Source organism: Vitis vinifera, chromosome 9, assembly GCF_030704535.1.
Source record: "Vitis vinifera cultivar Pinot Noir 40024 chromosome 9, ASM3070453v1".
Classification (NCBI taxonomy): domain Eukaryota; kingdom Viridiplantae; phylum Streptophyta; class Magnoliopsida; order Vitales; family Vitaceae; genus Vitis; species Vitis vinifera.
In genome coordinates this window covers 22,335,069-22,359,700 of record NC_081813.1, presented here as the reverse complement: position 1 = coordinate 22,359,700, position 24,632 = coordinate 22,335,069, and the positions used below count along the sequence as shown (strand labels likewise).

Here is a 24,632-nt window from a genome sequence, read left to right as displayed (position 1 = left end):
GAATGGATTTCATCTTGTATATTAATATTCCCGGCTATTTATTTTATTATACTTCCAATACACCAAGAATTTGACACTATGTATTTGTGTCATTACCCGGTATGTCAAAAAATACAATACAATAAATAGGAGTCTATTAATTACTCAGAATTAAGAACAATGCATATATGACCATCATTGATTAATATTGAATGCTCTATATTATAACGGAATTTATCAGAGATTCATAATTAATCGTGTTCCAGTCCTATATAATCAAATTATATAAAGCGTTTTCATTCTAATAATCTCATTATTAACAATCCGGATAAGATCATTTCATTCAGAATGTAATGAACCGCGCTAGTAATTTTAAATTAAAGATCCCAACTTTAATTTTTAATTACAAACATATTAGATTATTTTACTTTAAATATTATCCTCCTGTATATAACACTTATATACAATATTTAAAGTTACAATTAAATAATCTAGGGTTTTCGATATTTATAAAGCATCTAAAACATGCATGCAACAATAATATTGAAATAATTCCTTAAAAAAAAATATTAATAATCAGCAAAATAAAAAACATCTCATTTGTTTATGGGCACATATTCCAACAATCTCCCACTTGCCCTAAAGCAAATGTGACATGTCTCTAAGTCCCATCCCTTCAAGATGTTACTCAAAACTCCGAGCCGGTAAAGTCTTGGTGAACGGATCAGCTATGTTGTTCGCAGATGTGATATTTTCAACTGAAACATCTCCTCTACTGACAACCTTTCTTACCAGGTGGAATTTCCATTCTATGTGTTTTCCTTTGCGATGGTTCCTGGGTTCTTTGGCATTAGCCACTGCTCCACTATTATCACAATAAAGTCTAATTGGCTCATGCATATTTGGAACAACTTCCAGTTCTTTCAAGAATTCGCGAAGCCAGACTGCCTCTTTAGCTGCTTCACAAGCCGCTACATATTCAGCCTCCATGGTTGAATCAACAACACAAGTTTGCTTGACACTCCTCCATATAATGGCTCCACCTCCCAAAGTGAAAACGGCCCTAGAAGTAGACTTCCGAGAGTCTCTATCTGATTGGAAATCAGAATCTGTATATCCGATAGGAATCAATTCCCTACCAGAGTATACCAACATATAGTTTCTCGTCCTTCTCAAATATTTAAGTATATGCTTGACTGCTACCCATTGATCTAATCCTGGGTTTGACTGGTATCGACTAACCACTCCCACTGCAAAGCATATGTCAGGTCTTGTACACAACATTGCATACATCAAACTACCAACTGCTGATGCGTAGGGAACTCGTCTCATTTTCTCCTCATCTTGTAGTGTTTTTGGACACTGCTCTTTAGAGAGATGAACTCCATGTCGAGAAGGCAAATTCCCTTTCTTAGAGTTCTCCATTGCAAACTTGACAAGCACCTTGTCAATGTATGCTGCCTGAGACAATGCCAGAAGCCTATTCTTACGATCCCTAGTCATTTGGATACCAAGAATGTAGCTTGCCTCTCCCAAATCCTTCATTTGGAATTGGCTGGCTAGCTAGTTCTTTACCTTGGATAGAGATTCTACATCATTTCCAATGAGTAGAATGTCGTCCACATAAAGAACCAAGAAAACCACTTTATCTCCTCCTATTTGCTTATAGACACAAGGTTCACCCAGATTTTGTTCAAAACCATAAGACTTTATGGCTTCGTTAAATTTGATATTCCAAGATCTAGAAGCTTGCTTAAGTCCATAAATGGACCTTTGTAGTTTGCACACTTTCTGCTCTTGGTCTTTGACCACGAAACCTTCTGGTTGGACCATATAAATAGTCTCTTCAAGATGGCCATTCAAAAATGTTGTCTTGACGTCCATTTGCCATATCTCATAATCATAATAAGCAGCAATGGACAAGAGAATCCTAATGGATTTTAGCATGGCGACTGGTGAAAAAGTATCCTCATAGTCTACTCCTTCCTTTTGGGTAAAACCCTTTGCCACCAGCCTTGCCTTGAAAGTCTCTACTTTCCCATTAGGTCCTCTTTTTCTCTTATAGATCCATTTGCAACCAATAGGCTTAATGCCTTCTGGTAGATCTACAAGCTCCCAGACTGAATTTGAGTACATAGACTCTATTTCGTTTCATGGCTTCCTGCCATTTCTCTCGATCAACATCATCCATCGCCATTTTGAATGTCAATGGATTATCATCACTGCCATCAGTGACTGCAACTTGTGCTTCTCCATTTTCACGATAGTGAATGGGCAATCTTATTTCCCTCCCACTACGTCGTGGTGGCGGTGGTGTTAGATCTTGAGCAGTGGTTTCTTTTCTTTGTCGTTCAACAACTGTTGTTGGCGTGGGGCTGATCTCATCAGCTAGCAACTCTTCCAGAACTACTTTACTTCTAGGTTTAAAATCTGTCATATAGTTATACTCGAGAAACGTAGCATTTGTTGACACAAATACTTTGTTATCCTGAGCGCTATAAAACAGACCTCCTCTTGTTCCTTTAGGATATCCTACAAACATGCATACCTCAAAGCGAGGTTCTAGTTTCCCAGTCTTTCCCTTTAACACGTGCACAGGGCACCCCCATATGCGAATATGTCTCAAACTAGGTTTGCGACCATTCCATAACTCTAGGGGAGTGTTAGGGATTGACTTAAATGGAATTATGTTCAGAATATATACTACCGTTTGTAATGCATATCCCCAAAATGAGGTTGGCAGAGAAGAATAGCTCATCATTGATCTCATCATGTCAAGCAAAGTGCGATTTCTTCTTTCGGCTACACCATTTTGCTGAGGTGTCCCAGGTGCCGTGAGCTGTGATAATATTCCATTTTCAATCAAGTAGTCCTTGAATTCATAAACCAAGTATTCTCCTCCTCGATCTGATCGAAGAGTTTTGATTGATTTGCTAAGTTGTTTTTCTACTTCAGCACGAAATTCTTTGAACTTTTCGAAAGCCTCAGATTTTCTTTGTATCAGGTATACATATCCGTATCTTGAATAATCGTCAATAAATGTGACGAAATATTCATAGCCCCCTCTTGCTTTGACATTCAAAGGTCCACATACATTAGTATGTATGATCTCTAGAGGTACTTTTGCTCTTTCACCCTTAGCCGAAAATGGCGTTTTGGTCATTTTGCCTTCTAGGCAAGATTCACAAACTGGTAGAGTGCCAACTTTTAGCTCTCTCAAAGGACCATCCTTTGCTAGTCTTTCAATTCTATCTATGTTAATGTGACCAAGCCTTAAATGCCACAAATATGTGTCATTTTTATCATTAGAAATCTTTCTTCTTTTAGGGGTTGGTTCAGCGACTTTAAACATTTCGGTTTGAAGTAAATTATTGAAAATTGGTTTAACAAAATATATACCATTATCAACATAACCTGAACAAATATTCATTCCATTCTTATAGATTGAAACAGAGTCAATATCAAAAGAAACAGAAATAAATTGTTCATGTAACTTTGAAACCGAAATCAAATTTCGTTTGAAATCCGGAATAAAATAAACATTGTGCAATAACAAATATTTATTATTAGCAAATGACAGTCGTACTGTCCCAACTGCTGTCGCTGAAACTCTTGCCCCACTGCCAACTCTCATCATGAAAGCTCCCTCTTCAAGATCCTTAGATGACTCAAGCATCTTCAAAGAAATACAAACATGGTTAGATGCTCCTGAATCAATAATCCAGCTTGAGAAATCATTCTCAACTAAGCATGTTTCCATTACTAATAAATCTAATTTACCTTGTTTCTTCTTTTGTTTCAGCTCATTAAGGTACTTCTTACAGTTCATTTTCCAATGGTCGTCTTGATTGCAATGGAAACATTTCCCCTTAAGTTTAGGCTCAACAGCCTTCCTTTTCTTCTTTTGGATCTTCTTCTTGTCCTTTTGATTTCTCACATTTCTCTTCTTCTTATTCCTTGAAAAAGAAGCCTTTCCCACAACTGCATTAGCCTCAGCAATATTTGCCTTGCCTCCCTTATCATCTATAAGGGTCTCATAAGATTGCAGCTCATTCAGGAGTTCTGACAAATTACATTTCTTATGGTTCATGATGTAGTTTGTCCTGAATTGGAGGAAAGAGGGAGAAAGTGTCTCTAAGATCATGCCAACCTGGGTCTTTTCATCAATTTTAGCTCCATTGATTTCAATCTCATTAAAGTGATGAATCATTTTAAGGACGTGCTCACGAACTGAAGAACCATTCTTCATTTTATTGTTCATAACAGCTTTCACAGCTTCGTGGCCGGCCTGCTCAGAGGGGCGTCCAAACATCTGCTATAGAGATTCCATAATCTCGCTTGCAGTTTCAAGGCCCTCGTGCTTAGTTCTAAGCACTTCATTCATTGCTGCTAACAAGTAGCAGCGGGTCTTGTTATTTGCAATAATCCAACGGTTATACTCTTCTGAGACAGCCTTGGAGGCATTAGCTGGAGGCACTGGAGGACAATCCTCCTTAAGGACAAAGTGGTAGTTCTCATTAATGAGAAGAATGTTCATGTTGCTTGTCCATTTTACAAAGTTTTCACCAGTTAAAACTTGAGAGGCGAGAAGTGAGAAAATTGGGTTTGACATATTTGCTGAACAAAAATAAGAAATATTTTCAATAAATAATTGCATAAATATCATAAGAAAATTAAAGGCAAAGTAAATATGAAGCAAGAATGCTCATGATAAAATACACCAAAAATTATACTTTAACAGCCTAAGGAATTTTAATTACCACAACTAAGTGTCGTCGTAGGGTAGGTCAAATAATTGCTAATTAAAATGAGACTTTCTCAATTAATAAATATTATCCAAAATATCTCATATTTCTAATACTTATTAATTTCCTTTAAGTTCGGTCAAGAAAATAATTAACCAATTTAATTATATCTTTGTGAGTGTAACCCACCATATCAGATTTTTAAGACTTAATTTAGAAATTGCTGTCGTAGGGTAGGTCGATTCTAAAATACATCTTAAAATCCTGTCTCATGGAAGACAACCTTGTTATTGAAATTAGTAGACACTTTCTGTAGGGAGGACAAAATCAAAGCGTCTCTAAGCGCTACTAAAAACTCACAGTGTTGTATTAATGGTGGAGACCTAGGGTTTATATTGTAATATTACCCGCTCCCACTCATTATATTGCAAAAGGTGTATTTAATTTATAAAACAACTATTGTTTCATAAACCTTAGACAATTTAAACATTTTAAATTACTAAGCCTTTATAATTTTAAACAATTTAAAATTATAAATTAAGTCATCTGTGACATTATATAAAATAAAATAAAAATAAACGCATGAATGCATGACATGCAAAAATAGGTAGGCACTTTTCTAACTAAAATGACATGCTAAAATAAGGGTGGTGGTGGAGCCAGGGATAAAGTTGAGGGGCAACGTGAAATAAACCTTCTTCATATACATAACCAGCCAGGAGCCATAGCCTGGTGGTACTAGCAGGGAATACCCATCCTTCATGGGTTTGAATCCCCTGGCTCCACCCCTTGCAGGACAAAGTAATTATCAACTTTATAAATATAAAAACGGAAATGGTCGGGTTCCATGGATGTTAAATACAACCCAAATAAAAAAATAAAAATAAAACAAATAATAAAACTAGGTCTTCCTGTAAATCTACATCTTCATCTTCTCCTTGAAAGGTGGTGGTCTCCATTGAATTTCTCAAATTCAATAAAATTCAAATTTCCTTGAATTGTGGTTGTCTCCATTGAATTTCTCAAATTCAATAAAATTCAACCCAAAACCGATTTACAATTACAACAGTAAACCTATTTACAAAAGATCTTATAAAATAGGAATTACAGCAAGAATCCTATTTACAAAAGATCTAATAAAATAATTATTACAAAAATAACAAAATCCATGGAACCAATAAAAAAAAAACGACCAATCCATTCCCACAAACATTCATCACCAGGAACATAAAAATAAACAAACATCAATATGCAAAAGTGCCTACCGAAAACCATGCAAAGATTATCAAATAATCATTCATTAAATTAATACAGAGTATCAACCTGCTCTGATACCAATTGTTGGTTTTGAAACCAAATAAATAAAAGAAAAACGGAAACCAGAAAAATTTTCTCAAATTTTTTTCTCAATGATCAATACTTGTATTAATTTAATGAAATAACAAATATAGGTAATTTAGAATTGTACCTTGCGATTAGGCTGATAAATTTGAACTCCACCAAAAAGATCTTAGAATTCCAAATCCTCTAAAGCACCATGGATCTTTCTCTAACGTTCTCCAAATTATGATGAACTCAAAACGAGTGGGCGTTTTTTTTTTTTTTTTTTTTTTAGGTTTTTTTATCACACAACTTAATATATTGAAAACTTGTATTCTCATCCCATCATCCGAAAAACATTGAGAAAAAAAAAACTTTTTAATACCACGAAGAAAAAAATAACTGACATATTTTGAATTTTGAAAAACATGGGAGAGAATATCTCTCCCCATGATCCCACTTAAAAAGTGTTTCTTAGGGAATACAAGTAAGTGTGGTCTTCACCACATTGTATCAAAAAATATTTTAAATAATCAAATTATAAAATAAATAAATCAAATCAAGATTGTGTGAAATTAATTTAGAATTCAAAATTCCAAACTAATAAAATCAACCCAACATAAAAAAATGTTCATATAATTTTAATGGAGCCGTTGAGAGGAATTATGGACATTATAATTTTAAGCTCCAATAATTTTGACAATTAATTAACAACTTAATTAAAAAATCAAAATTATTAATTCCAAAATTACTCCACTAAAAATTTGGAATTGCACTCTTAAAATTATAAAATTAAATATATTCAAATGATTAAAAGGAAGGAAAAGATGCCCATTGATAGAGTCACTACATATGAGTCAATCCTCCATAAACGGTTCATAATTAAAGCTAGGTTTTTCCGTTAACCTCTTTAATTATATCTTTCTCCTTAAGTGCCATTGGTTCTCTAATGAATAATATATTTATGGTCTAATCATAAATTGAGCGCTCTTATCATTCAAGGCCCGAACCAATACTTATGGGAACCGTCCATCTGACTTCTTAACGAAGGAATGGATTTCATCTTGTATATTAATATTCCCGGCTATTTATTTTATTATACTTCCAATACACCAAGAATTTGACACTATATATTTGTGTCATTACCCGGTATGTCAAAAAATACAATACAATAAATAGGAGTCTATTAATTACTCAGAATTAAGATCAATGCATATATGACCATCATTGATTAATATTGAATGCTCTATATTATAACGGAATTTATCAGAGATTCATAATTAATCGTGTTCCAGTCCTATATAATCAAATTATATAAAACGCTTTCATTCCAATAATCTCATTATTAACAATCCGGATAAGATCATTTCATTCAGAATGTAATGAACCGCGCTAGTAATTTTAAATTAAAGATCCCAACTTTAATTTTTAATTACGAACATATTAGATTATTTTACTTTAAATATTATCCTCCTGTATATAACACTTATATACAATATTTAAAGTTATAATTAAATAATCTAGGGTTTTCGATATTTATAAAGCATCTAAAACATGCATGCAACAATAATATTGAAATAATTCCTTTAAAAAATATATTAATAATCAGCAAAATAAAAAACATCTCATTTGTTTATGGGCACATATTCCAACACATGAAAGGTAATTATGATATCTCAAATCAAATAGCAGAAAAAATTCATAGCATTACACAGGGTTTTTTTAACTTCTACAATTAATTATAAAAAAAAATTCTTTAAAAAAGTACTTATGAAACTATCGAGGAATCCACGACAATTTCTGTCACATCATAACGTATCTTTAGAAAAGTCATCTTCCACAAGTTTCAAATTAGTTATACATTGAAAAAAGTTGAATTTATATTAAATGTATCTTTTAAAGAGACACCTTTCATAATTCCATAAAATTGAATTTATACTAAAGATATATTTTAAAGAGACACCTTCTATAAATTTCGTATCAGCCACACATTGAAAAAAAAAATGAACTTATAGTAAATACAATTTTTTTAAATTGTGAAAGATGTCTCCTGAAAAGACACTTTTAATATAAATTTAACTTTTTTTTAATGTATAACTGATATGAAATTTACTGAAAGAGACACCTTCAATATAAATCCAAATTTGTGAAATTGTGAAAGATGTCTTTTCAAAAGACACATCTAGTATAAATTCAATTTTGTAAAAATTCAATTTTCATATCAACCACACATTGAAAAAAAAAAATTATACTAAAAGTCTCTTGAAGTGACACCTTCCAAAAATCCATAAAACTAAATTTATATTAAAGGTGTCTTTTCCACGATTTTCATATCAACCCCACGTTGAAAAAAAAATTGAATTGATGTTAAAGGTGTCTATTAAAAAAGACATTTTCCATAATTTCATAAAATTAAATTTATATTAAATACGTCTCTCCACTATTTTATTATCAACCACACATTGAAAAAAAAATGATGAAAAGACACCTTCCATGTCATAATCCAACATGGCATAAACTACTATAAATTTGGAAATATTTTTCAATCTATTGTATTTTAAAAAATTCTAAATGACTGTACTTTTATTAAAAAAAAATCTAATTATATATAAGTGGACTCCTTTTAATTAATCATGTAGATGCATTTTAAAACCATGAAAATCTATTAAACTCAAATAGCTACATGAGTTACATGGAAGAGATCAAGTTGTTAAAAAAAAATTAGTTCCTTTTTAAATGAAAAAAAAAAATGAACTATACCCATTGATTAATTCAATCCAGAAATTAAACCTAATAATCCATAACAATATAAGAGTGCATAGCATATTTTGTTGTTATAAATAACAATATTTTTCAAATTATGAATTTCTGTCCAAAAGAATAGCATATTAAAAATTTGATATAATTTCCCCTCACTTTCCTCATCTTAAAAGTTGAAACTTTTCTATAAATTTAATAATTTATATTATGCAAAATAATGGGCCTAAACTATTTGATATTTCTAAAATGTCTCTTTAGGATATGGGACATATGATAAGCATATATTTGTCCTTTAATTTTTATGTTTGTTCTTGAAGTATTTAGATCATTCCATTAGAATTAAATTACATGAATTTTTTTTAAATAATTTTAACTCATTAATTTTAGCTATTTGAAATAAATTCATGGATAATACTTCTACTATCCTACTTGAACGTGAAATTTTGGGAAATAAATAAACTAGGCATGTTAAGAGTATAAAGAAATTAATTGCTGCCCAAGGAGATACAAAGGTGATCATTGATGTTATTAGTAGAATTTTTGAAGTTTCCATTTGATGTTATCACTTTCATGCACATTATCTTAAAAATTAATTTGGTTTTTATCACAATTAGATTTATTTTAATAAATTTTGTTTCTCATATTGGTTAGAATATGGAATATTTAACCAAATATAATGTCCTTAAAGTTGTGTTTGATTCTCAAAAAAACAATTGAGGGAAAATGTGAGAAAAATAAATAAATAAGAAAAGTAGAATAAAAGAAAAAATGAACGAAAAGAAAAAATAGATTGAAAGTCAATAAATTATTTTTATATGTTTATTCAAATTTATTCACTTATTTTTCTCCATAATATAAAGATTAAATAAATTTAAAATTCATAAATATAAATTTCTAATTAATTTTAATTATATTTGATTTTCTTTCATATTTTTCATAGTAAAATCAAATATGAAAAAACTATCTTCCTTAACATTTTTTTTACTACTTTCTGAAATCAAACATAACCTAAAAGAATTTTTTTTAAATACAAAAGTTTTAAAAAAAAATTTATCAAATTGTGGACCCCGCATTTCGTGCTCATGCATTTCCCACTCGATGGCGAGCTCGATTTTTATTTGAAAAATTATGATTTTTATTGATTAAAAAAATGACTTGGAGTCGCCACTTATTTTTGTTTTATTTTTTAAGGGTAAACAAAATAAGAAAGAAAAACTCTAAGTGTAACTCTTGGTTTTGGAAAAGGTCGGTCTACGAAAAATCAGATCGGGTTCGGGGGTCAGGTTACTTATCGGGAAGGTACGGTGGAGACCGTAGCACCCCTCTAAGTCCCTAGAAACGAGTCTCTACTAATAAAATGAAACAATCATGGCATCTAATAAGGAAATCAATGGGTACCCGAATCTATCATGCACGTATGAGTATCAGAATATGCATAGAGAATAACCAAAGTGGAAGTGGATGCGTACCTGATCAGCGAACGGCAACGCTCTATCACAAAATAGGGTTAGTGCATAGTAATGAACACAAAGTATGTCACTCATATCACCAAACAGAAAGAATCAACAATAGCACGCATGACATTTCATTCAAATTCATTTTATTTTGAAGAAAATTTATTGATGTAGGGCCCCCACCAAAGCCCGTTTATTTTGCATGAATTAATTCCGTGAACTCCATCACTCGGAATTACGGAATTTGATTCCTTTCTTATTTCAAAACATTTTAAAAATAGAGGAAGTATGAAAATTGCTTGCCATAAATAAAAGTGGCAGCAAAGCTTTATTAAAAATGTGATTTTGGAACCTAAAGAAAATGCTCTAAGGATGAAGAAAAAGGTGGAACGTCGGTCGGACAGAATTCCAGATGCTATATATCCGGAGAAGGTTGAACGTCAGCCGGACAGAATTCTGGATGTGAGATATCCGGAGAAGGTGGAACGGTGGCCGGACAGAATTCCGGATGTGAGATATCCAGGTGGAATGTTAGCGGAGAAGAATTCCGGATGTGATATATCCGGGTGGAATGTTAGCCGGACGGAATTCCGGATGTGAGATATCCGGGTGGAATGTCGGCGGAGAAGAATTCCGGATGTGAGATGCCCGGATGGAATGTCGACGGAGAAGAATTCTGGATGTGAGACATCCGGATAAGGTAGAATGTTGGCCGGACAGAATTCCGGATGTGAGGCATCCGGGTGGAATGTCAGCGGAAAAGAATTCCGGATGTGAGGCGTCCGGGTGGAATGTCGACGGAGAAGAATTTCGGATGTGAGACATCCGGATAAGGTAGAACGTGGTTGTGAGTAGCATGAAGGATAAGTATGGGTTGTATGGATATGGGGGCTTGGGTGAGTGGTTTTAATGAGTATGTGAAGGAGTGAAGGATGGCATGCACCCATGAGACTCCATGTAAGCAACAGAGTGGGATGGAGAATAAATGAGAGGAAAATGGGTGTGGTGGAGGATGCTTGATTCCTGCAAGCTTGAGTGAGGAAATGGGTATGACGACCTAGAGAGAGAGGTAGATAGATGAATTATGGGTAAGGTATGCACTCAGGGAGGAAAAGAAAACAAGGAGATAACAGGATAGCAACAAGAAGAAGAACATGAAGACTTTAACCAGTATATCGGACCCATTTCATCATTTCATTCGTGGGTCCAACATCCAGTGGGTTAAGATGGAAAATACTCGTCAGAATAGGGCATAAAACACAGCAAGCTCTTCTAATATTTAATCAATGATCACCAAAATAGAACAGCCCAACAGGCAGAAATGAAAAATCACTGAGAATCAAACCTGGACAGTATGAAAAGAATGGAAAATATCAAAAAAAAAACAAATGGTCATACCTGGAAATCCCCCTTCTCAGCTCCGTGTCCTGGACTCTTCCCAGCAACTCTACGCTCCTCTGTCCTTAGCTTCCGACTCAAGCTCCACCAATACTCTTTTCCTCCCCAACCTCTCAGAAAACTCATCTCTCTTCCCCCTTCCTTTTTTTTTTTTTTTTTTTTTTTTCCTCTTCCCCCCTTTTTGTCTCTCTTTTTTGGATTTGTCTTTTCAACGATCTCTGCCGCCGCCACCTTTTTTCTGTCCCACTCCTTCTGCAGCCACCTTTTCTGCCTGCGGGACCTCCCTCCAGAAAGTTCCTCCACGTGTCAAAGTCCTACTGCAGCTTCAAAAAGCGAGGTTAATTCCTTATGGCCACTAAGGATGTGACACGTGGCCCGCTGGGATAGTGACACCTGGCTAAAAATGTGATCTGCAAAAACAAATAGAGAAAAAGTGACCCATGCCTAAATGGGGGTCTACACAAATATATAGCAATTTTTAAAATGTTAATAATAAGTCATCATTTGAAGAAATAACTTTAATTTAATTATTGAATTCTGAAGTCATTTCTTGAACAAATAATTTCAAACTTTAAATTTTGTATTAAATCCATTTAAATAATTTTTTGGTTGACACCTCACAAATTACCATAAATTTAAAAATAATTTCTTAATTATCATATATCCCAAATGATTTTTATTACTATTATTTTTTGTAATATTTTCCTTGAAAACTCGTTAAAATATCAAAAATTCAACAAAGATAGTATTTGAACTAATGCTTTACCTAAGAAATTGTTGAAGATCATGTGTGAAATATATGAGATGGTGTAAAATTTGAACTTCTTATTTTATTATTCCCCAAAAAAAAAAATGCTTTCATTTTATGGTGTTAAACGGTTGGAGTCATCAATGACATGTGTACATGAACACATGTCAATCAAAGAGTAAGACTTTGTTTGGTTCTCGAATTGGTTTCACTATAAAAAATAAAAAAAATAAAAACTAAATATAATTAAAATTAGTTAGAATTTTATGCATTTTAAATTTATTTAATTTTTATATAATAAAGAAAAATAAGTGAAATGAGTTAAAGAAACATATAAAAATAATTTATTGATTTTAATTTTATTTTTTATTTTGTTAGTCTTTTATTTTCTTCTACTTTTCATATGAATTTTCTTTCCTTTATATTTTCTTGTTAGGAATCAGAAAAACTTATGAAACAAATAAGGAAATTTTGGGAGAAATCTCTGTTATTCATTGAAAAGTAAACCTGGCTATCTTATAGCCTTACAGAGCAACACTTAAAAAACAAGAAAAATAACAGCCCACGTTTCAGAGCTCCTAATAACGTGGTAAGACTAATTCAAATGAACAACTAACCCTTAACAATAGGGATTTATTGACAGACTGGCAACAGCGCACCAACAGCCCACTAAAGCAACCTAACGTCTAACATAACAAAACATAACAATTCCTCCCTTAAACTAAATGCTACAAGCATTCAGTTTATATCCATCTCAAAACAAACTCCCAATAGCCCTCGCAGGTTCAAGAAAACATTCAGCTTAAGTGGTTTAGTCATCACATCAGCCAACTGTTCTTGTGTACCACAATGCACCAGCTCCACTGTACCAGCCTTTGTGAGCTCTCGAAGAAAATGGTAACGCACATCTATGTGCTTACTACAACCATGCATTACTGGGTTCTTTGAAAGTTTGATTGCAGATCTATTATCACAACGAATAGTGGTTGACTTGCCTTGATTTTGACTCAGCTTTCCTAACACCCTTTTCAACCATACTGCTTGGCATGCACATGAAGCAGCAGCAATAAACTCTACCTCTGTGGTAGATAGACTCACTACTGGTTGTTTTCTTGATGACCATGATACTGCTCCTGAACTCAATAAAAACACATAGCCTGAAGTACTCTTTCTGTCCTCCAAATCTCCAGCATAATCACTATCGGTGTATGCAGCAAGTTCATCATCTCCTCCGTTCTTATAGAAAATTCCAAACTCAGTTGTTCCTTTCAAATATCTTAGCACCCTTTTTGTTGCCTATAAATGAAGCTCAATAGGATTCTCCATATATCTACTAATAAGACTCACCACAAACATCATGTCAGGTCGAGTAGCTGTTAGATACATGAGACTACCCACAATCTGTTTATAGTAAGTCTTGTCCACCTTAACTCCACCTTCATCCTTCATGAGCTTAAAGCCAAGAATAATGGGATTATGAACAAAATTACTTTTATCCATTCCAAACTGTTTCAGCACCTCCAAAGCATACTTCTTTTGACTGATAAAAATACCATTAGATCTTTGCAAGACTTCAAGACCAAGGAAATACCTCATCTTACTAAGATCTGTCATGTCAAACTCATGCTTCATGGAATTTTTAAACTCTGTAAACATCAATTCATCATTTCCAGTAAAAATGAGATCATCAACATAAAGACTTACAATTAATACTTTGCCTTCTTTGCTTGTCTTGATGAATAGAGTATGCTCATAGTCACACTTCTCAAAGCCTTCTTTCATGAAATAGGCCTCTATACGGTTGTACCAAGCACGTGGTGCTTGTTTAAGCCCATAAAGTGCCTTCTTTAACCTGTAAACCTTCTGTTCATTTCCCTTTTGCACATAACCACAAGGCTGCTCCACAAAAACTACTTCATTCAACTCACCATGTAAAAATGCGGACTTCACATCTAACTGGTAAATAGTCCATCCTTTTTGAGCTGCAAGTGCTGCCACCAATCGAATTGTCTCCATGCGTGCCACAAGTGCAAATACTTCAGTATAGTCTACCCCATGCTGCTGAGTATACCCCTTTGCTACAATCCTAGCCTTGTATTTGTCCACTTCTCCATTTTCATTAAACTTGGTCTTATAAATCCATTTCACTCCAACCTTCTTTGCTTCCTTAGGTAACTCCGTCAATTCCCACGTACCATTGTTTTTTATTGCTTCCATTTCTAAATCCATAGCTTTCCTCCATTTCTCACTCTTCACAGCATCTTCAAAGTGAATAGGATCAATAGTTGCAAACATAGCCAAATGAGCCAAATGAGCTTCATTATCTTCTTCAGAAATGCCTTCCCATGTTTCATAGTCTCTCATCCAGATTGGTGGTCTCCTATTCCTCCCTTCATTTGAGCTAGGAGAGCTTTCTTCGGTCAAGGAATCAGAGGAAAAATTACCTTCAGCTGCTTCTACATTAGCTTTAGGATCAGATTCAGATTCGCTCCCCTCTTCATTAGGATCAACTTCATTTTCCTCTTCATTGTCATCAAACATAGTTGCTTCCTCCTCAAGATCACCCCATTCCAATTCACTCACAATGGATTCTTCATATTTCTTACTCACAATGGATTCTTCATATTTCTTACCCCAATCCCAATTCTTGTCTTCTTCGAATACAACATCCCTAATTGTTATGATTCTTTGTGAAACTGGATCATAAAGCCTGTAAGCCTTGGACTCTTCACTAACTCCCAACAAAACACAACTCAAGCTCTTATCATCCAGCTTAGTTCTTTTACTGTCAGGCACATGAACATGGGAGATACATCCAAAAACTCTAAAATGCTCAACTGAAGGCTTAACTCTGCTCCAAGCTTCTTCTGGAGTCTTGTTTTTTACTGCCACTGTTGGACTTCGATTCAAGACATGCACTGTCCAATTTACTGCTTCAGGCCAGAAAGTTTTTGGAAGTTCTTTTCGGAAATCATACTACGAACCATATTCATAATAGTTCTATTCTTTCGTTCTGCAACACCATTCTGTTGTGGTGTGTAGGCAGTTGTCAATTGTCTTCGTATGCCATTTACATCACAAAAATTGATGAACTCTTGTGATGTAAACTCTCCCCCTCGATCAGTACGTAACATTCTAACAAACGAGTTTGTCTCCTTCTCAACATGTATCTTAAAACTCATAAAAACAGCAAAGGCTTCTGATTTCTCCATTAAAAAATAAACCCATGTTTTTCTACTAAAGTCATCAATGAAAGTAATCAAATACCTCTTCTTGCCATTTGAGATGGGCTTGATTGGTCCACAAATATCAGCATGCACTAATTGAAGAATTTATGAAGCTTTCCAGGTGCTTTTCCTTGGACATGAGAACCTTTGTTGCTTCCCTACCAAACAAGCCTTACACAGCCTTGAGGGAGACTTGAGTTGTGGTAAACCATTCACCATCTTCTTCTGCTGAAGAGTCTTTAAGCCCTTAAAGCTCAAGTGTCCATGTCTACAATGCCAAAGTTGCACCATATCTTCCGTGATTGTGTTGAAACAAGCAGATGCTATAGGTTGAGATATAGCATGCAGTATGAACATTCGATTCAAAGCCATCTTCGTCTCCATTATTAAGCCTTTCTCAGGATGAAACACTTTACACTTTTTACCTTGAAACAGAATGTTCAACCCTTTTTCTTGCAATTGCCCAATACTTAGTAAATTGTTCTTTAGCTCCGGCACATAAAACACTCCTGTGATAATTTGTACTCTTCCATTAACTTGTAGTCATACATTGCCCTTTCCCATCACAACCATACTTGAGTTGTTGCCCAGCTTTACCGAATCTCTGAAACTTCCATCAAAATCCGAGAAGTATTCCTTCTTTCCACACATATGATTGTTGCATCCTGAGTCAAGGAACCACATATCTTCTCCATTTGCCTCATTTATATCAACATAAGACATCAGTAACATTTCTTCTTGAGTCTGAGCATAGTTGGTTTCCTTCTCCTTGCTTGGACATTCCCATTGAAAATGCCCAAGCTTATGACAGTAATAGCACTCCACTACGGCTTTGTCAAAGCTTTGTCTGCCTCGTCCCCTTCCTCTTCCTCTAAAACTTCCACGACCTCAACCCATTCCTCCAGATTGTTCTCCATGTGTAATTTTCAAAGCGTGTTCTTCTTCCTCATGAGAACTCATGCATTGTTTGTGCACAAGTAGGCTGCTTTGCAACTCATCAATGGTTAAGGTGTCTATATTCTTAGACTCCTCAATGGAACACACAACATAATCAAACTTTGGAGTCATGGATCTCAAAATCTTTTCAACTACAGCAACATCTCCCTTGTCATCACCATTTGCTTTCATCTTGTTGGCTATGGTAAGAGTCCGTGCAAAATACTCATTCACAGATTCCCCTGCCTTCATGTGAAGAATTTCAAACTCCTTCCGGAGAGCTTGCAAGTGAGCACGCTTTACTCGTGTTGTACCTTGATACTTCTGTTTCAAAGAATCCCATATGTTCTTTGTTGTATCCTTGTTGAGGATTGTCTACAGGACCGAACGATCTATTTCTTGAAATAGATAGTTTTTTGCTTTCAAATCTTTCAACTTCTAATCTTCAATGTTCTTTCTCTGAGCATCTGTGAGACCTTTTGCTGCTGCAGGAATCCCATTCTCCACTAAGCCTCGGTACTCCTTAGAACGCAAAAAGTTTTCCATGAGCATTGCCCAATGATCATAATGCCCATCAAATTTCAAAAGAATTTTCTGTCATCGTACTTCAATCACTACACACGTAGAAGAATGCTGCTTCTAATTTTAACCAGGCCCCGTGATGGCGCTCTGATACCAAATGTTAGGAATCAGAAAAACTTATGAAACAAATAAGGAAATTTTGGGAGAAATCTCTGTTATTCATTGAAAAGTAAACCTGGCTATCTTATAGCCTTACAGAGCAACACTTGAAAAACAAGAAAAATAACAGCCCACGTTTCAGAGCTCCTAATAACGTGGTAAGACTAATTCAAATGAACAACTAACCCTTAACAATAGGGATTTATTGAGAGATTGGCAATAGCCCACCAACATCCCACTAAAGCAACCTAATGTCTAGCATAACAAAACATAACATTTCTCTCAAATTTTTTAATAACCAAACATAAAAAGATATACATTAAAGTTATGTTTGATTCCTATAAAATTTAAGAGAAAATGAAAAGGAAAAAAAATAGGAAAGAAAAAGTAAAAGAACAAAAAAAAAAAAAATTTAAAAAAAAATTTAAAACAAATAAATTAGTTTTATTTATTACTTCAAATTCATTTCATTTATTTTAGTTCATTAATATAACATTTAAGTAATTTTAAAATGCATAAGTTTTTAACTAGTTTTGATTATATTTAATTTTCTTTAAATATTTTTCATAAGAAAACCAAACATTAAAAAAAATTATTTTTCTTAATATTTTTTTCTCTTTCATGGATGACTTTCTAGACCCAAACATAACCTATATAAATTAACATATAGAATAAATGCAAGCATGCTATAAAAGAGGTTAATTTCAACACACCGCATAGGTTAATCATTTATAAAATAACTTTAACTTTATTAAGTAATTTAGAATAATGCTATTTATGCTATTTGATAAAATATAAAGATATGTTAATAAATATAATAATCTTGAGCATCAAACAAAATAAACCACTTCATGGGATTCTATTATACCAAACATATAATCTAAACATGTAAAATATTATTCCCATATAATTATATTTCTTTCCTTTGAAATTCAATGGTTGAAATGAGGTCTTATAATAATTTAATAAATTTATTGTTAAAAATTAATATTAAACATATATAATATGATAAAAGAAATTTTTTTTATACTTTTAACGACTAAGAAAAAAAAAACAAAATAACTCAAAGTATTAATTAAAAAAGAAGTGTTCTCACATAGTCAAAATTATAAATAATTTTAGCTTGTAGGTTTTTTAAAAATCCTAAAAATCAGATTTTGATAATTTTCTAACTTTTTATTATTGGAAATGGTTATTAAAATAAAATTATAATTATGAGAGCTACAAAAATTCCTCTCAAAAATGATAATTTGCCTAACAATCAAAATATTGTTAAATATGATAATATATATTTTAAAATGCATATATGCAAAATTGATTGCAATTAAATTAAGAAAAAGACAACTTTTTGACATTAAAAAAAAAATTCTATCAAATGGTTTCAAATATATTTTCTAAGTTAAAAAAGTATTTTTATGTTAGAAAACCGTTTTTACTCTAAATAAGTTTTTAAGGATAATTTTCAAACATGATTTTATCCTTTGATCTATAGAATAGAAGTTTATTTTTAAGTCAAATACATGCCCAGTTTTCTATCCAATGTTTCCAAATATATTTTCTAAATTAAAAAAAATAATTTACGTTAGAAAACCATTTTTGCTCTAAATAAGCTTTTAAGAATAATTTTCAAATTTGATTTTATTATTTGAGCTATAGTATAGAAATTTATTTTTAAGTCAAATACATGCCCAGTTTTCTATCAAATAATTTCAAATATATTTTCTAAGTTAAAAAATTATTTTTATGTTAGAAAACTATTTTTGCTCTAAATAAGTTTTTAAGAATAATTTTCAAAAATGATTTTATTCTTTGACCTATAGAATAGAAATTTATTGTTAAGTCAAATACATGCCCAGATTATCAAATTGAGATTATTTCATGAAGATATAGGAATTTAAATGGAGATATCTGAATTGCTGAAACGATAATCATATTGAATAAGAAGAAGATGGTATAGCGCGTGGCCATCAGAATGGGCTCAAGCAGTGGGCCAAATTTTGGGCCCAATTTTGGGCCCCTATAGTCACTTTGAAAACTCAAGGCAGCCATCAGAATTGCTAAACAAGGCATCCTGGTACCGAAAGCTGGTCATTCTCACACAAATACATGTTAAAAATCTTTCTTTTTTTTTGTCACTTGTTTTTAAGGAGACGACCATGTGTTTGGTTGAGATTAAAAAATCAATTAATCTACAGGTTTTTCTTCTATGCTAAAAGTTTAAACCTAAGTTTTTCTTCCCTACAACTCAAGAAAACGCAGTTCACAAAAACCATAATATAAAGATGCTAAAACAATTGATATAATGACATTAATAAAAGAAAAAAAGATGATAAATTTAAGAGATTTTGGGTTACCTAGGAGTCCACAAAGTGAAAAATGTTGGTTGTGAACGTGTTGACCATGAGTGAGAGAAAAGGTAGAAGAATATTATGGTTTTATATATAGGGTTTGTATACTGAGATTTTTTGGATAATGGGTGGCATGTGGAAACAATGGGTTTTTTTATATATTATCCCTCGTTATTAATTCTAAAAGTGGGCTCAAGTAGGCTCATTGAGTTATAATACTTAAAAAAAATTATTTTATATGATGTCACTTCCCAAAAAAATGGCACTATAAATATAAAACTAATATCATCTAACTACCTCAATTGAAAATTTTTTATAAGACGTGTCACCTTTATTAATTATAAACTTATAGTGTCATTATTTTAAAAGTGAGAATAAATTGTGACACCATAAATTATTTTTGTAGTAGTGCAAGACTGAGAAGCTTAGAAGGGAGACGTTCAAACCAAGCCTGAGGAGGCTGTTTTAGTCCGTACAAAGCTCGATGAAGCTTATATACCCGATTTGGATGAAATGGGCTAACAAAGCCAAGAGGTTGTTCCATGTAAATGTTTTCCTTGAGAAATCCATTGAGGAAAGTTGTTGTAAGTTTAATAATCAGACTGAAGGTATCATGGAAGTCAAACCCTGGAACTTGGTGAAACTCCTTGGCCACTAAACGAGCTTTAATTTGTACTTGTTTACTGAGCCATCAAAATTTTGCTTGACTTTGAAGACCCATTTAGAACCTACAAGTTGACAGTTGGGAAGAGGTAGAACCAAGAACCAAGTGTTATTAGCACAAAGAGCTTGAAACACCATGTCCATAGCAGCATGCCATTCTTGGATCTAGTAATCATGGGGTGATGATTCTGAGTAATAGAATGGGATATATGTTGTTGTGTATGGGATGGGTTACAGGTAGGTGAAGAAGACATGGGAGAAGAGGGAACAGTTGAAGGAGAACTAGGAACAACAAGAGGAATGTGAGAACGTGGACACGAAGAAGAATGAACAGTGTGTGGGGAAGCTATTGATTTAAGAAAAGGAAATTGTAATTTATCAAATGAGGCATAGGGTGTGATATAAATTTTGTCATTTGGTGTAAGACACTTGAATCCTTTTTGGTGTTCAAGGCACCTCAAAAAAATAAATGGGATTGAATGATAGACAATTTTGGGTGCATTGTAGGGCGAATATAAGGGTAGCACCTACAACCAAAAACTCAAAGATAAAAATATAAAGATTTATGATGAAAAAGAGCCTCAATAAGAGATTAGTGGTTAAGAAGTGGGGTGGTCAAACAATTGATAAGATGAATAGTAGTGAGAAAGGCATGGTCCCAAAGATTGAGAGAAAAGTGGGCTTGAGCTAAAAGGGTGAGACCCATTTCCACAACATGTCGATGTTTACGTTCAATTAAAGCCATTTTGTTCATGGGTGTGGGGGTAAGAGGTGCGATGTAGAATTCCACACGATTGAAGAAAGGGTTTGAATATTGTGAATTCTACAAGCTTTTTGAATTTGATAAAGCAAGGTAAAGCCTCGAATCTTATATGAAGTGTATACAACCATGAGACCTGGTGGCATGATCCATAAAACAAATGCAATATTTGAAACCTCTTGATGACAAACAAGGAGCAGGCCCCCACAAATCTGCATGAACTAGGTCTAAAGGTTGCTTATATTTAGTGACCGAAGGCTGAAATGAGATTTTATAATGTTTCCCCATCTGACATGCAGTGCACAAAGACTCCATATTATTTTTAGAGTAAGGGATATTGCAATATTTGAGTACATTTTGAAGCATTGAAAACAATACTTGTCTTGCAAAATAACCATGACTGGTAGCACATAGTGTTTTATTAGGTGTGTTGTTGGTAACTATGGAACTCCTTAGACATGGTGGCCTTATCGTGGCTCTCATATGGAAACCATATAGGCTAACTAAGGTTTTGAGCTTCTAAGAGATCTATGGCAACCTCTTTCTTTTCTACGCTGAGGTGTATAGCTTGGATGTCTTCCTCTTATATTATAATATAGTCTTCTTCCTTGACCAGAATAAGGTGTTATAGTAGATTGCGATGTGGTTATATTAATGTCCAAAGGGTCGGTCTCAACCAAGTTGTGATGATGTTGTTCTAACCTGGTCTCATGTGCCATTAGCAAAGCAACAACATCTTCAAACTTGAGTGAGACACTTCTTGAGTAATGGAAACAACAAGGGCATCATACTCAGGGCTCAAGCCAGTAAGAACGTGAAGTATTTGGTCATCTTCAGAGACAATATGACCAGTAGAGGCTAGGGCATCGATAATACCTTTCATTTTAAGAAGATACTCGACCATGTTTGCTCCTCCTTTCTTCATGGTTTGGAGTCATTTTATGCTGCATGATCTGTGCTTTAAATTGAGAGGTGAAGAGTTTTTCCAATTTCTGCAAGATTTCAAACAAGATTTTGGATCCTTCCATGTGTGAAAGGATATTCCTACTTATGGGTGATAAAAGCCACCAAATGAGGAGTTGATCTTACTTTTGTTATGTGATGAAAGCATGATTAATTTGGCCACATTCTTGATCAAATTTTTGAGAAATTCTTGGGGAAAATCCATGCAAGATGAAACGTTAAAGTCCATGGACTTTAATGGCTGTCATCATTTGTTGGCACCATAGCAGAAAGTTATTTCTGTCTAATTTCATGGCAAGGGGGTGGCTGAATGCTCCGAAGATGATATTTCTAGTTAGGATTTGAAACAGATAACTCTGACATTTGAAGTTGCCAGGGAGAAAGTTGGTGCAATGATGCTATTTTCCTTCAATCGTTTGGACTACAAGATTCTACTATGGATAGGAACTGAGCACGTTCAAGACTTGGAGCTCTGATACCATGATGAGAATATAACCAAAAAAGAAATATGATAGAAGAGTTTTCAGTATCTTTTCCTCTTTTTTTTTTTTCTTCTTATGTTTTTACACTATTTTGATATGTTTTATATACACAGCAGACAATTGAAAAGGTGTTGTTATAATATATTGACTAACAGATTTACATAACCGTACTTATCCTATGCACATAGTTGTTCTCTTTGCTATTTGGTTTCAATTACACCACTATCATCTAACTCCATCACATGGGGTGAGAGACTCTAAGGTTATGTTTGGTCCCGGAAAATACTAAGAAAAGAAAAAAAAATGCTAAGAAAAATAAATTTATCATATTTGGTTGTCTTATAGAAAATAATAAAGAAAATAATATATAAGTAAGATTAATTAAAATTTTAAATATTTTCAAATTATTTAATCTTTATATTGGAAAGTGAAAATAAGTAAAATAAGTTTGAAGTAGCATGTAAAAATAATTCACTAATTTTAAATCCATTTTTATTTTTCCTCGTTTTTTCTTTCCTTCTATTTTTTTCTTTCTATTTTCTTTCCTTTGCATTTTTCCTTACATTTTCTGGGAACCAAACATAACCTAATAATTTGTTGATATTACCTTCTTATCAATATTAACAGTTAAGATTATATTCATTTCCCCATAAAGAATATAAGATATCATGTAAATTATATTAGCTAGTTATATAAAAAAAAAATATATTGAGTATATTATAGACGCTAATTTCATTCATTGTTTTGAAAAAGAACAATACTTAAAACTTTAATTTAATGATATAATTTTAATTTTATATTTCCAATTCTCTATCAAAAAAATGAAATAGAGTGTATACCATAAAACTAATTTAAGATAGTATAAGTATATTGCTAACATTATTAAAAGATAGGACATGACAATATATCAAACTTTTTAATTTTAAAAATTAAAAATCAAAATAAATAAATAATGATAAGATAAATAAAAAATTGAAAGGAAATAAAATATAAAACATATTTTTAGAGAAATTTGCACTAGTTAGAAATGATGGTAACAATCCAAATCAAAATTAAAATTAAGTCTTATGATAAATTAATAAATTATTTATTTATTTCATATATTTATTTTTATTGATATTTAACTTTTTGCTCAAAATCAAGTTTTATAATAATTTAATAAATTTATTATTTGTTTCCTATATTTATTTTTATTAATATTTAACTATTTTTGAATCTAATTATTGAATTCAAATATAAACTCAAATATATAATTGATTTATTAAAAATATTAAAAATTATTAATTTTAAATATAAAATTAAATTATATAAGTCACTTAAGCCCACTCAGAGCTTTGTGGGGTTTAAGCTTTTACCATTTTTTATTTTTTTTTTATCTTTTAGAGAGCCACCAAAAAAAAACCTTAATCACCTTTAAGCAAGAAAAGAAAAGTCTACACTTTTCTCATGCCTAAGCCGACGTGAGGAGAGATTGGGTAGAAGAACATTAGGTAGATAGGTTCTATGACATTTTGATATCTTCATCCACTTGAATTCAATCCGAGAACATTTAGATTGTTGGTATGAAAATTCTAATATTTAGGTCTATATTCGAGAATGGTTTGTCGCCATTGTTTTCTATTGCATTAAATCTAAAGAGCTTAAGAATAGATAGCATACACCCTACTACGAGATCCAAGGTTAGGAATCAAACCAATCCGAGTTTCTCAAGCCATCTACATCTTAATAATCATCAATAACAAATAAATGAAATCAAAATCCCAAATGGGTCAAACATGACAAATACAAGATTTAACCTTAAAAATAATCAAAGCAATACGTTGACTATTTCAACAAAGAGATAAACCGAAAACAGCTAATTACCGCCATATGCAACCACTGAATAACATCCTCCAACTAACAGTCAAAGGCCAATGGTTTTCTGCTCATGGAACAATGAATATACCAAAGTTCATTTAAAAATTAAACCCATACAATTAGCTACACAAATTGCAAAAACCATACAATCTATTACACCCACAACCATGGCATTCCAATTAATCTTTGAAAATGGTGAGATTGGTTACAACTCAAAGTTTCAAAGCAAATGGCTCCACATAGCCTTCACTTGTAGGTATGCAAAGTGTTGGCCAAGACACCTATTTCGTCCGCCTCCAATGAATATATGT

At 32.9% G+C, this 24,632-nt stretch overlaps 1 protein-coding gene across 1 annotated transcript; it reads right to left on the bottom strand.

The window, feature by feature from the left end:
- Positions 1-16,519: 16,519 nt before the first annotated feature.
- On the bottom strand, positions 16,520-17,067 carry LOC104880441 (uncharacterized). Its single transcript, XM_010657028.1, has 2 exons — positions 17,044-17,067; positions 16,520-16,942 (listed from the first exon to the last, which is right to left on the bottom strand). The coding sequence occupies exons 1-2, from the start codon at positions 17,065-17,067 to the stop codon at positions 16,520-16,522; spliced, it is 447 nt and encodes a 148-aa protein (XP_010655330.1).
- Between the last annotated feature and the right edge of the window lie 7,565 nt (positions 17,068-24,632).